The sequence below is a fragment of the Dryobates pubescens genome, chromosome 1 (genome assembly GCF_014839835.1).
Source record: "Dryobates pubescens isolate bDryPub1 chromosome 1, bDryPub1.pri, whole genome shotgun sequence".
In the NCBI taxonomy this organism is placed as follows: Eukaryota; Metazoa; Chordata; class Aves; order Piciformes; family Picidae; genus Dryobates; species Dryobates pubescens.
This window is the reverse complement of record NC_071612.1, coordinates 65,642,941-65,656,932: the sequence shown is the minus strand read 5'-3', so window position 1 is coordinate 65,656,932 and position 13,992 is coordinate 65,642,941. Positions and strand designations below refer to the sequence as shown.

At 36.9% G+C, this 13,992-nt stretch overlaps 1 protein-coding gene across 1 annotated transcript in view; it reads left to right on the top strand.

The window, feature by feature from the left end:
* The window catches only part of DCP1A (decapping mRNA 1A), a 49,804-nt gene extending 40,880 nt beyond the window's left edge, over nucleotides 1-8,924 (top strand). The window contains exons 8-10 of the mRNA XM_054167711.1: nucleotides 709-774; nucleotides 2,708-2,926; nucleotides 4,938-8,924. Coding sequence (XP_054023686.1) covers nucleotides 709-774; nucleotides 2,708-2,926; nucleotides 4,938-5,018 — 366 coding nt within the window. The 3' untranslated portion in view covers nucleotides 5,019-8,924. The remainder of the gene's footprint in view (nucleotides 1-708; nucleotides 775-2,707; nucleotides 2,927-4,937) is intronic.
* Nucleotides 8,925-13,992: the final 5,068 nt, after the last annotated feature.

Sequence of the window (13,992 nt, the reverse complement as noted above, 5' to 3'; positions counted from 1 at the left end):
ATATTCTCTACATGGCTTTTAGTCTGTTTTCTAATATTTTATAATACTTGAATTTTATTATATTATAGTCTTGAAAGCTCACTAAAGAAATATCTGAGGGCTGATTGTAAAGGTATAAAATACTTGTGAAGTTCTAGCAGGATATGCTGTATTCAGCTTTTTTGGTTTTGTTGGTGGGGGCTTTTTTGGTTGGCTGGTTAGGGGTTTTTTTTGTTGGTGTGGGTTTTGTTTGTTGTGGGTGTTTTGGTTGGGTTTTGGGGGTTGATTGGTTGGGTTGTTTTTTCGTTTGGTTTTGGGGGTTGTGTTTTGTGGAGGTGATTAGATGAAACTCCTAGGAAAAAACTCTGAATTTAGCCTTCCTGGCAGCTTAACCAAACTGATTACAAGGAACTGAGCTCTTCACCTTGTAGCATTTGGGTTGTTTCCAGTTTCAGTGTTTTAATGTTTATATTTTCATTTTTTTAGTTGTTGTGATCTTTCCTCAGAAGTGGTTTGTTACAGCTTTACAGGTTTGCTGTAATATTGAAAGCGTAAAACAGAAATCCAAATCTTTCCTCTTTTTCTACTTTCCCTTTGATTATATCAGTTCTACAAAACTAATTGACTTACATCTGAAATCTGTTGACATTTGTATTTTTATGCTTTCATAGAAACAGAGAATGGAGCTGTGGATGCTAACTTGTGAATTACACTTTCTCTTTAACTTAGACTGTACAACAAAACAAAGACTCCGAAGTATTTTCACAGCCGAAGACGCTGTCTAAAGCAAGTCAAGTAAGTGAACATCTGCTAGTTGATGGTGGTTGTTTTAAAAGAAGGGGAGGGTATAAAACTGTTAAGCCATTCGTATCTCAAATAAACATGGCCCAATGACCATATTTTAAGTGCTGTTATGAAGCTGAAGAAAGCTGTACTGAGCAAGAGGGAGTTTCTGTGACTGCTATGAGGGAGTAATCTCTCTTTTTTTTTTTTCCCTCCCTTTTTATTTGTGGAACAGTGCCTCTTATTGTTGATGCTAATGCAGAAATGAGAATACATTTTTGGATCTGCGATCTTGCATTGAATTTTCACCATTTGAACTGCTTACAGGCAGTACTAACACTGCAGGAGAGTCTATTATCCAGCCTTAAGCACTGCATAAAGTGCAACCCTTGCCTTACTGTCTCTTCCCATTTTTCCGAGATACCTTGTGTTTTATGGAAAAGATACCAAGTGAAACACAAGAGGAAGAAAGCTGTAATAAGCATTTGTTACTGCAAAATTTAGTGATAGTAAATTTTAGTGATCTAAATGCAGATTTAGCATTATTGGAAGTGCCTCTGAGATCAGATCAATGTCAATATAAAATTTCAGGTCACAGTTAAATAACTGGTAATATTCAAGTCTTCAAGAATTGCTTTTAATTACCTTTTCAGGATAACACCTGTGATTTAATTCTACTTTTCCTTTACCTACCCTCTCTTTTTTCAAATCTTAAATTGCCTCGTTCTTGCCCAACTTGCACAACAAAAACCAGTTCTTAGTAGTATGCCCAGATCTGATTGTGAGAGCAGTAAAATTGGTCCTGCTGTTTTAGCTATTGGCCTGCTACAAGACAGGTTATACAGTCTGTTATTGATATAGTTAATAATTACCTAAATAAAAGCATTTAACATGGCTATTTTTTTTAACATTAAGAAACCTGTGCATGTTACGTGGTAAACTGCATTTATTGGTTTAAATGTGTTTGTCTTCAGCTGAAGTCTCACACTTCAAGTCTTTGCAGTTTTGACTATGACAAAATCAGTTTGCTAGTTCTGCTGTTGATGATATTAGATACACATTAGCTTGAGATGGCTTTGCAGCATTTTTCTTCTGAGTATTTTTGATTATCCAAGGGAAATTCTTTTTGCTGATGTATCAAATGCCTTTACATATCACATTTAGTCTAGCTTTCTTTGAGTGAGATTGGCTTGTTTCTTTTCTTTCTGAAAACCCAAGCAAGATGTGGGTTATCATAATGAGTAATAATTGCAGTTATTGGGAGATGTCAGGATTTCTCAAAACTGATGTCTAGTCACATCCACTTTATGCAAATATATTCCTATATATTTGCAGTTTGTTTAAAAGGAAAAGTGATAAAAAGCCAGTGTGTGAATTTCTGTAACGAAATGGACATATTCCTATGAAAGAATGAGGTGGGGAGATGGTCCTCAAAATATTCCTGTCCCTTCTCCTCACAAAGGAAAATGTACATAAAATTTCAGTGTACTCTAATGCTTTTCTTACAGTTTGTCAGTCATTTTAAATATTTATTGGAGACCATAAAAGCAGGGGAACAGGAAGTAGGATCAGCCTTTCTGTAAACTCCTAAGGGAAATAATAATTTGTAAAACAATTGCAGGCTCCTTTGATTACCTGGGTGAAAAGCTCATCTTTGATTCTATTTGTTATGTTCCAAAGATTCTGGAAGGTAGCAACCACATGAGGAAGGAGTCTGCACACAAGAAAACTAAAGACTCTTACCTTCTTCAGCTTTTAAAATAAGAATTGCTATTGATACTAATCTTCATAGGTATCTATTTCTTCATTACGAATGGCTATTCTTTAACATCTAACTGAAAAATAATGGCTACAATTTTCTTTTTTATGCTCATTTCTCCAGCCATGACAGCATTCATCTTTACTGGACATGATGCTTACTGATCTTTCCGATTTTGATTTGCAGGTTGCACCTCCACAGTTTGTTACAGCGACGACTACAGTAACATCTTCGGTCCTCTTGTCTCCTAGTGTTTTTCAGCAATCAGCTACAAAAGCCACTGAAGTGGAGAATAAAGCGAGTTCTTCTTCACCTTTAACACTTGGAACACCAGAAGTTCAGGCTATACCTCCTACTGTTCTCAGTAGGTCTCAGCTTCAGGAAGCACTGATACATCTAATAAAGGTACTGTCTTTACAAAGCTTGCTTCCTGAGGGATGTGTTCCAAGAAGTTGGAAGGGGTAGATGACTCTGCATATAGCGTGGCACAGCTTGGTCCTTTTGGTTGTGAGATGGAGGACTTTGAAAGAGCTGTGCACTGGATTTGTTCTTTCACATCCATGTTGTGGTGGGTTGAGAGGAAAGGCCCAGCTTTCCCTCCCCCACTAAGAAGTAGTAAGGGAAAAAAAAACCACAACTAGCTCAGCCGGTGAAGCGAAAGGGAAATGCTGTATTTAGAAAAGCAATTTTGGTATGCAAGGAAGTTATGTACACAAATATACAGTATTTACAATCTATGCAGAAATATACAGCAAAGAAACAAAAACAGGAACAAGACCCCCGGCAGAGGGGGGGTTTCCCCCTATACCCCCTTCACCCCCCTACCTCCCTTCTTCCCCAAAAAGGGTGAGAAAGAGAAAAAGGGAGTTAACAAGGCAGAGAAGGCCTAGTACAGCAGGAAGATTAAGCTTATCTGTTATTTTTGGCCAGAAGCAGTCAGCTGGAAAGGGTGAGTGAAAGGAAGTGAACTTAACAAAGTTCCAGCTGCCCCGGGACTTAAGATCTTACTCCCACCTATCCACCAATGAAATTCGTTTAGGATACAGTATATTTACAAAAATATTCAGCCAGAGTGTCCCTTTCTTAAAGGCACAGTCTCAAACGGTCACACATGTAATTTGTGGACAAGTGAGGAAAAGGTTACAGTAGTAGAAACCCTGTTACAGGGATGGGGGTTTGGTTTTTGTCATATTAAGTGTTCCTGCTTTTCTAAGGAAAGCTTTCCTATTCACAGTTCCCCAGAACCGCTCCTAATCTTTAACTGAAGTATGTATCTTTGAAATGGAAATTGCAAAGTTCTGCTATTTCAAGGAACTAAAAATTGCAGTTGAATTGACTGTGATGTAGGGAGCAGCCATGCACTGTCATCAGTTTGACTTCTAATGTCATGGTGAAGTTGCCATGAATGACAAGCTCTTTTCTTTAACTCAGGTTTCTCTTGCCCCCTCCATGCTGATGATAGTAGAACTTACACTCGAAATGCAAGTCTAAAAACAACGAGCAGTATCTTCCCAGCAATAAATTTGTTAGGAACAAAAAGGGCCATTACTGCATCCCATTATTAATTAGGTTGCCTGATTTATGTTGTTCCCTTTTGAATAACTTTTGTGTATTGTTGTATGTGGTTTTTCCCTGTAAAGACTGAAACTTGATTACTTTTCTTGCAACTAGCAGTAGTCTTGGTCTCATTAGAGACATAGAACACTGATTTTCACCCAGCAATCTGAAGAACATCATGGTGGTGACTTGAAATATGACTGATTGAAATATGTCTGCAGTTTTCTCTTTAGATAGATGGATAGCTGAGTAAGACCAAAACAGGCATAGCTGCAGCATGGAAGTATCTGCGCAGGATACCAAATTTGCTTTGCAGATCTTGTGAAAAGAATATTACATCTTCAAACTAGCTGATACGATACCAGTTTTGTAAGCTTGTCATTTGAAGGAATTGGACTCAAGAAATACGTCTAACTATTGTCTATAACTTAAAGAATTCACTTCTCATTTATGCTTTGACATGCGAATTCTTGTGTAACACACTGCTGTCTCTTTCAAGCTGCTTTGACAGAAAAAAACAAATTACTTCTTACACTCATGCAGACTTGATTTGGGAGCCTGTACACAGAATGGATTCTCTGTCTAAGACTAAATTTTGGCCCCTGAGGGGAGTGAAGTATGTGGCCGTGGTTGACTAAATGACCTCTGTTTCCTTGAGCATCCGGTGTTCGTGGTGATCTCTTTAGCTGCCTTAGTAGCTTCAAGATTCAGTCTGTATGTTGCCAAAGAAGCATTGCTGCTATTTCACTTAACTCCTAGATAACAGCACTTTAAGGAATCCTTGTGCACAACTTAAATGACAGTATACTTTTTTTTGCATCTTTTCACTAATGTTTCTAATGTGTGTTTTTTCCTGCAGAATGATTCCCGTTTTCTCAGCACTATTCATGAAGTCTACTTGCAAGTCCTAACCAAGAATACGGATAACGTTAAACTATAATCGAAGCTAAACCTACTTAAAATATATCCATTTTAGAAACAATTGCGCCTCGTCTATAAAACTAATATTTTTGTAAAAGAATATTTAGTTTTCAACGTCTTGAATTTCAACCTGTTAGGAAAGACTATTCCTTAAATACTTATGAAAGTAATGTTCTCAGACGTGATCTAGGTTTTCACTGTGATCATCACCAGCAAACCTTTGTTTTTACTGGGAGGGAACTTAAGTTGCATTTGAGCTCTCTCATTAGCATTAAGTGAATGTGCAAATGTTTGCTCTGGCTTTCATTCCGAGCTGTATTTACTGTTCAAGGATTTACAGACTCAATGTTATTTAAACCAGCAAATACATAGTGCAGTACACTACACCATGCCGGAACAAAATTCAGTTGTGGGAACCTAGTTCCAGTTTGAAAGACTGAGGGAAAAGGAGATCACAATGTCTTGTACTTAAGGTGCAGATGTGGGGAAGGAACAGATCTGGAACCCAGACCTTTGGAGCTAAATCTATAGTGAAAGGTTTAAAAGTGTGATTTACTTAATACATTGACAGTCTCTAGCTAATGCATGTGAATTCATCTTTTAAATATTCCATTAATCTTACTTGCTTCTGTGTCACCACCATTAAAAAGGTATCCAAATAATGCCATTTTCTCTAAAGAGGCAACATTTGAAATATGCAAAATCCTCAGTGATTGTATCTTTTTTTTTTCCTTTGTTTTTGTTTTTAAAGCAACAGAGTTGCATGTCAAAGTTCTCTTGTTTAAAATTTACACTTAGGAGACCACTACTGCAAGACGATCCTCTTCCTGTTCAGCAGTGTTTGATATAGTTTAAACACTTTGTTACCCTTGTAGCTTACTGATGGACCATGTCATAGTTGGCGTTCATTCCTCAGTTGCCTTGGAACTGCAGTGTTGGAAACTATGCAGATGGGGAACAAATGTGTGCTTTTCTTCTGGTGCCCTCTTCATAGTTTGAAGTTTAGTTAAAATGTTATCACTTCTTAAATGTGATTTAGTAATTCACTATTAATGAATGTGAATTTAACTGGATACTTTCCCATTTGAAATCAGAAAATTTCTAATTATAGTTTCTTATGCTGCTGTGTTGGTTTACCCATGGCTTGTATTTATTTCTTAAAGGCATGCAAAGGTAATTATTAAGACTTCAGGTCCCAACTTTCTCCAGCAATAGTAGTTTTAGGGGATGCTTTTCCAGTAGAAAAGTTTTCGTTCATTGAGTAAAAAGATAATCTGTAGTGAGTTATGATGCGCTGCTTCTTTCTTTTCCCTCAAGCACTATTGAAATATGAAGAAAAAAAATTGTTTGGCTCCTTACAACATATATGTATGTGTGTATATATATATTCTAAGGATTAGTTGATGTTGAGGTAGTCAAGTTGCATAGTCATTTCATTGGAAACTAGTAACTGAGCTTTAACTGTGGCTTGTTCACAAACTGGTATGTTTTAATTACAACAGATATTTACATTTTTATGTATTTGATCTATTTTAGGTTTTTTTCATAGCTTTTTTAGTGGAAAATATATTTTGTTTAGCACTACCTGCCTTCTGAAAAGCTCTTCTCAGCCCTTGAATCTAGATTTCCCAGTTAAAATATATAGTATTTTGTTAGAAAAATGTGCATGATTCAGGGAAAGATGCTAATGTTGTGCACATTGATCAAGAAATACATTGGCTTTAATGGTAGCATTTGAATTCAGCAATATAAATTCAACCTTGTTCAGGAAGATAGGAGCTTCCTACATAAATTCTAGAGCTATAATTCTGTGTATGCACGTAAACAATGAGACTCAAATTAGATCCAAGGTCTAAACTGATCTGTTTTGTTGGGTTTTAGTAAAAGGTGCGCAAAAAGGGACAAACCAATGAGCAGTTCCTGTGAACAAAAATGGATAACCAGAACCAAATAGAGTTGCTTTTTATCTGGATTTAGCAAAAATGAAGTCTGTAATTTCTTCTTATGCACAGCTTCCAGTTTCTTCAAAGGAAGATTTGATAAAAGTTTCCAAGAACAGAAGTATAGGAAGCTGATAGTGCAGATTGGTACTGTTTGCTAAATACAGTCATATCCAAAGATCTATAGAAACCATAGAAAGGAGTTGTGTATTGAATTCTTTAGTCATATACAGCTGACAAAATACTGTTTAGAGTAGCAGTGCTTTTCTTAGAGCTTGACTCTACTTTGAATATCCTTAACATGTTTCCAGACGCCCAGTAACTGCCACAAGTAGTTGGCAGACCCTTACTTTTCTTTTTGTAGTGTACTAGTAAGAATACATAATTGGTTTCCTTTCCCCTTCCCAACTTTCAAAATGAATGGGAAAAGAAACAAAGTTGAAGTCATAGTTACTAGGTAGGCATTTCTACCACAAGCAAACCTGTTCGCTTAGAACAAATGTGCAGGTGTTCAGCCTCTCTGTGTAGCCAACAGACACTGGAATCAACCTAGATGTCATCCAGCACACCACAGAAATCTATGACAAGTGCCAGGATAGTGAGTTTAACAGCTAAACCTCTTCAATAAAAAGTTGCATTGTAAAACACAAGCTCAATGACTGCGTAAAATTTGAATTATTCTTGCTAAATGTGGCCTGTGTTATTCAGCAACTTTTTTCCTAATTATTTCAACTTTCTGTATACATTTTAAATTACCAGCTTGTTGAAGTGCTTGATTCGTGTTATCCGCATGTAGGGATAACTAGTGTGTAGCAAGTTACTGTGGGTCAGCAGAGCAAATGAACTGTGACCTTTTTCAAGCGATTTAAATAAAAAATACTGGCCCAATGAGATTTTACCTGTTAGCTATGAGAATTGAAAGAGTATCAGTTCAGACTATACTCTCCAAATTAACTGTATTATTGAAGTATGTGTTTTGTGGCTAGCATTGATTCGCATTAGGAAAAAAACCAAACAAAGAAACAAAAGAACAAACCAAACTCAAAGTTAATCAAAGATGGTTTAAACCTACAGCTGCTTGTTCAGGAAAATCAAAATTCTCAGTTTTGTAGTTACACTTTATCTGCTGTTATTAAATAATACAAGGTTTATATGAAAGGTGCCTAACAGCTATTAACTTAGAAGCAGTATATCTTTCCAAATTAAACCAGACTTTAGAATGATTGAAAAAAGTTAAACTTGAGTGATTCATCTTAATTTCATATGAAATGTTTAATTCTGTGTATAAATACTCAATATATTTAAACCCTTGCCAGATATATCTCATTTTTGCTTGCATTTCTAATCGCCTCATTTCGGTATATTTCTGACACCACATGTAGACGCTGATACAATTTCTGAAATATTACTGAAAACAAATTTTAATTTGGGACTTCTTGTTTCTAAACAAATTGGCCACATTTTGCCAGGTATTTGGGTTGCTTTGTACAGCATATCTTAACAGGAGGAATGTGTGCAATATGTATCACCTCAGTTTTGTCTGGCAACGTTACAAAAATGTTAAGATGCAATATCTTCCTTTCACTTCAAGTAGGAAAAGTTGCAGTATCTCTAATTTGGCAGTGTATTTATTCCTATCTATTCAGTGTATGGGCATATGGTTAGTTAAGGGGGTTTTTTAAATGTACATTATGTGCTTTTAGTAATTTTTGAGTTTTATCATTTCTGTGGATGCACCAGTTGTATCCCTTTTTGCAGGGGGGCTTCAGGAAAGATTTCTGGAAACCGGAATGAGAATAATTGTAAGTCAGCAAATTTAGATACTGCATCATTAACGTTTTTGTTATGGTATGGATTTTATAGCACCTATGTTTGTTTGCAGTTATTAAGTTATTGCATAAATGTTTAAGAATGAGCATTTTTTCATCCAAAATTTTGTATGTTTGCAAATATATTTTTGTAATAAAACTTCAAAACATGTTTCAGCACCTCCTAAAATCTTCCGTTGTTTCCTTTTGTTTACGAAGCTCTACTAGTAGTTGCAAGAGTGTAAGTTCAGATTTTATTTAGCGTTATTTTCAAGAGGAAAAGATTTGTCACTTTTTTTCCTCCATACTGGGAGGCAAATCTCCTTACTTCATGCTGGTGGATAAAACAAATTGTGTTTGTTCACTAAAAAAAAGTGCAGCATGCCTGCAATTGTAACAGCTTCTGGCTCTGCTCTATATTGCTGTAAGTAGGCTGGCATATTTAATTTCATAAACAGACTTTCACATTAAGAAATGCTGCTGCAAGTTCTTGTTGAAGAGCACTTGCAATAAAAGGAGAGGGAAAGGACCAGTGAATAGAAGATTCCTGACAAGTGACCAAAGGAAAGGATAGCAAAAGAGTATGTGAAACAGATGGATTTAAGTTACCGTTTTGTTTCTATACTGCTTTAATTCATCTTCAGGTATTCCCAGAGTTCAAATGAGGCTTGCCTGTAAGAATCCAGAGTACTTTAGGGTGTGTTCAAAACCAGACTTGTTAGGTGTGATTTCCCTGCTCTAATTCCAGAGGTAGTGATACATAATTTGCCAGATCTGCTATGGAGATTTTTAACTTCCAGTTTTACAGCAACATAATGGAGTTGACTGATTCATGGCAACACCTTATTTTTCAGTCTTTGCTTGATGGCTTTATGTTACAGCTTAAAATCTGCTACATAGAACTAGGCTGCTAATAGCTAGTTGTCCTTTATCTTTCATTTCAAATAGACATTTACAATTTCCTACCATAATCCATTCCTTAAAACTCAAGAAGTTCTGTTTTGCAAAATCAATCTTGGGGAAATAAAACCACATAAGAATAAGCTTTCTTTATATGCTTGCTGAAATGAAAGCACTTGCCTTTAGGCCTTACTTGAAAACATAGAGGTTATGTGATGTGAATGCATAAGTTGTGTTCCTTCTATCCTCATAAATAAGTCAAGAACCTGTAAGAGTATTTACAGACCAACAAGCTCCCAGCCTGTCTCAGGTATGCAAAATGGTCGTAATTTAAAGAGCATATGGCTTGCACATCCTGCTTTACTTTTTGTGGTTCGTTAGAGGGATGGGAAAGGCTTGACAGGTTATCCATCAGACTTGTTCCTGTAGACCGGAGGTTTATGGATTATGCTAAATGTCTTTTCTGGTTTACTTTTTAAGCATCAAATGAATTAGCTTCTGTTCTCTGAGGATGCTGTTCCCTCATGTAACAAAACTTACCACGAGAACTGAGATCTAAGGGTGGAAATGAAGCCTATGGGATACAGTTTATGTACAGAATCTGTTGAGGTTTACAGCACACCCTGCTCCTGGTGTTATCTTCAAGTTGGAAGAGGCAGAGCATTCATTAAAAGGAGACATCTTCTTAGGGAAATCATGCCACAACGGAAGCCTGTACAGAAAGCCCAAGTTAGAAAGCCTCTTGGTTGCAAGCACATGCAGTACTTATAATAAGGGGTTGAAAACAAGCATAAATCAATATTCTGCAGATATGAGGATAGCTGTCTGAAGGAAACTTAGGCAAAAACTATGTATGAAAGTAATGTAGATTGCATTCTATGTAGTTAGTGAGCCTGGACCTGCGATGTAGCTCTATCTGTAGCTCCATTTTAGATTAAAAAAAGACAGCCAGATCTTACTATTACACCTATACCTGTTTCCCACGCAGTACTTGTCATTGTTTCTTGCAAATCCTGATACGTTGCACAGAAATTGGAGAAATTTTTTTTTCAACATTATTTAGCTGCTAATTAATTTAATTACTGAAGACCAGCTGAACAATCTGTTCCAGTATAACTGAAGTCACTGTATTTTTGCACATGTGGAAGGATGCGCTGGTGACACATAATGGTCTGCATAATTAGAGAATGCTTTGGCATAAATCCAGCTCATCCGTTCTTGAACAGTTCCCTTGAAGGACTTCAACTGCAGCTGCCCTTTCAAAGGGCAAGAAATAGTCAAAGCATGTGTTGTAGAGGAAGAGCTGAAGAAAATGTCTCTCAGTTTCTTTATTTTCATGTACATTGCAACACATACAAGTCCTGCTTTTATTGAGGCATTACAGCTGTATCTCTTACCTTTCTAAATTTACAGAACCTGTGAAAGCATTGCTTTTGGAGAGATTCCTCTCTTTGTTATTTTATCAAATTATTTCAATAGAGGTACTCAAGAGTCTAAACTGACTAATAACTTCCCACCTTGTTTGAAAAACAAGTGTTACTAAATCTGGATTATTAAGAATCAAACAGAGAAGGCAAATGTGATGAAGTGACTGTGGAACATTTATATATTTAGGTTTTTCAAGTACAGAGAGGCAAATGCCTCAGAATCCTACATCAGTATTTTGTATTTATGTTAAGAGATAATACAAGGAAATCACAAAAAAATGAAAATTCAGTGTGTTAATTTACCATAATTTTAATTTTGACAATTGTGTAATCCAAATACCTTCAAGTTTTGGTGTTTTAGCATTACAGATTTAAATACTGTAATATATTCTATACAAAAATACTTCCCTAGACCTCATCAAACAGCAGAGCAATTACCAAAACCAGTCACAGTGAATTCCTTTTAACTGTGTGGGACAGGCAATGATTTATCTCTGATAGGCTACATGTTACACAGAAGTTAAAAAGCCTTAGTACAAAACTTATCATTTAGTATAAAACTTAGTCATTTGGCCTGTTAGGTTTAATCTGAACATTTTTCATGTACCATCAAATTGACATATTTTGGAAACTTTGCAAAATGTAGTTTGTTTTCCAGTCCTTTTTTACTAAATGACACTTTATTTAGAGGCAATATTAAATTTACTATGAATTTTAAATACTTTTATCCAACATTTGTCTGCCTGTAGCTCAAAAATGGTCCATTCTGTTACAAAGCTTTCCATAAACATTTTTCATATGGTAGATTACATTGACAGTTGTATCTGAAGAGAAGGTTAGAGCTGAGTTTAAGTATTAATATATTCTGCACGTATGTATCTTGTAACCTGTTCCGTAGACTTCAAAGGTGATTTTGGTTTCCCTGTCTGGGTATTTCTAGGTTGGGCATGGCATGAGAACCTTGCATTTTCCAGATGCTGGTTATAGCTGTTTGTAGCCTGTGCAGCAGAGACAACTACTATTCTGTGGAAACTAAAGGATGGTTAAAGTGTTTTTCATGCTCCAGTGAGAACTGCAAAGCTGATCACTATTTCACAGCCTGTTGAATATTCTTTTCACAGGGTGTTTACTTGAGTTTGCACTTGTGCTTAACTAAAACCACTTGCCAGCTATGCCAAAAGAACAGACTTTGAGAAAGATGTGACAATGTGGACTCATCTCTGGAAAAGTTGCAGCATCAGGTTTGTTCTGTTAATGTGCTGCATTCCTATACACCAGACTACAATGACTGGAATTCCACTGCATAACTTGTCTTTTTTTAAGGTACTCCGCAAATGAAATGAAACCTGTACACTACACTAGTTCAGGACTAGCAAAGTTGTAATCCATGCCAACAGTGACTGGCAGATAGCTGGAATCCATATAGTGCTCAACTGCAATTGCACAGCCCACTGGTCTCCTCTCATGCCTCCCCTCATTTTCTTTATTCACTGTTGTTTGGATTTTGTAGGTGATGAGGTACCTAACCACCCAGTGTTCTTACTAGACTGTGACTTTGCAATTTCTTTCAAAATTAGTTTTTAAGACAAAATTGGGCATGTAGACCCATGGTAGATAAATGGCTTGAATTTCAGCAGCACTCAGTGCATGCAGCTCCCGCTCTGGTAAACAGGGTTGCATGTACTTACGTCAACAGTGATTTTTGCAGTATCTCAGCAAATGACAGCCATAGTTCAGCTTCCACACCTCTGCAGCACATAATGCACTGACTGTGAAATGTGTGGAGGGGGATGGAAAAATCCAGTTGTCTTGTGTATGTATTTAAGAAGCTGTCTAGTCTGGTAGTTAATCACATCTTGTTAGCTTCAGTATTATGTATATACTGAAGCAAGACTCTGTCCATAACATTTGCATCCTTGTTTTAATCATGTTGTATATGGTTTCAGGGGCAAATACCAAGAATGTTGAAGAAATGTTGACTTGTACACAGTGTATACCATGACTTTAGCTATTGCTTTACAGTCCATGACACTTGGTCAACGTTGCAGAAATAACATGCCGCTTCAGTAGATCAAAGTGGAGGCACTGACACAAGGTGGAATTTCATCCTCTGTATGCCTGAGCTGCTGTTTGAAGAACACAGTATCATAAATAAGCACTCAGTGATGCAGCATGAGGATTCAGGGAAAGGAGGGTAACCCAAGTTATCCTGCCTAACCTCACTCAACAGACATGAAGTTATCCTCATCACTGAGATGATGGTTGAGCCAGATGTCACCATGTGTCTGAAGGACAGTGTTTAAACAGCAGGAGTGATAGAAAAATTGCTATTCACTTCCCCCAGCTGCTGTGCTAGTTGCATGGTTCTGTGGCTTTGCCTACATCAGCAGGTAGGAGATTCCAGGATAGCAGGTCTGTAGAATATGAGACATTGCTGAAGATGCAACTACACTATATGTGGTTTTGAGCTGGTCCAGACTATCTCCTGTATTTCCTGTTGGACTGAGTACACCCCAGCCATTAATGAGTACTGGCTGCTTTCTCAGACTGGATCTTCTGTTTCATCTTTATTTGAAAGGAATGCAGTTCAAGAGCTCTGAGACTGCTCTGCAGGGCAAGCCTAATGACAGTAAGCAGGGGTGAACAGGACTTTGATTCAGGACAGTAGTTCTGACTGAAACTACTTTTGACTTGCCTTCTGACCTTGTGGCTGCAGACAGAATCAAGTGAGAGTCAATTTGTGAGAACTAGTTGAAAGCATGCAAGGAAGGACAAGAGAAAAAAGAGAAAGTTGTGTAACTTAGGTTGGTAATCTTCACAAGATTACACTGATTTCAGGTCTATTTGAGGCTATGGCACAGCTAGATAGCTAGCAAGGTATTTGCTGCTATATAGCATATATATATGGGTTACTTAAG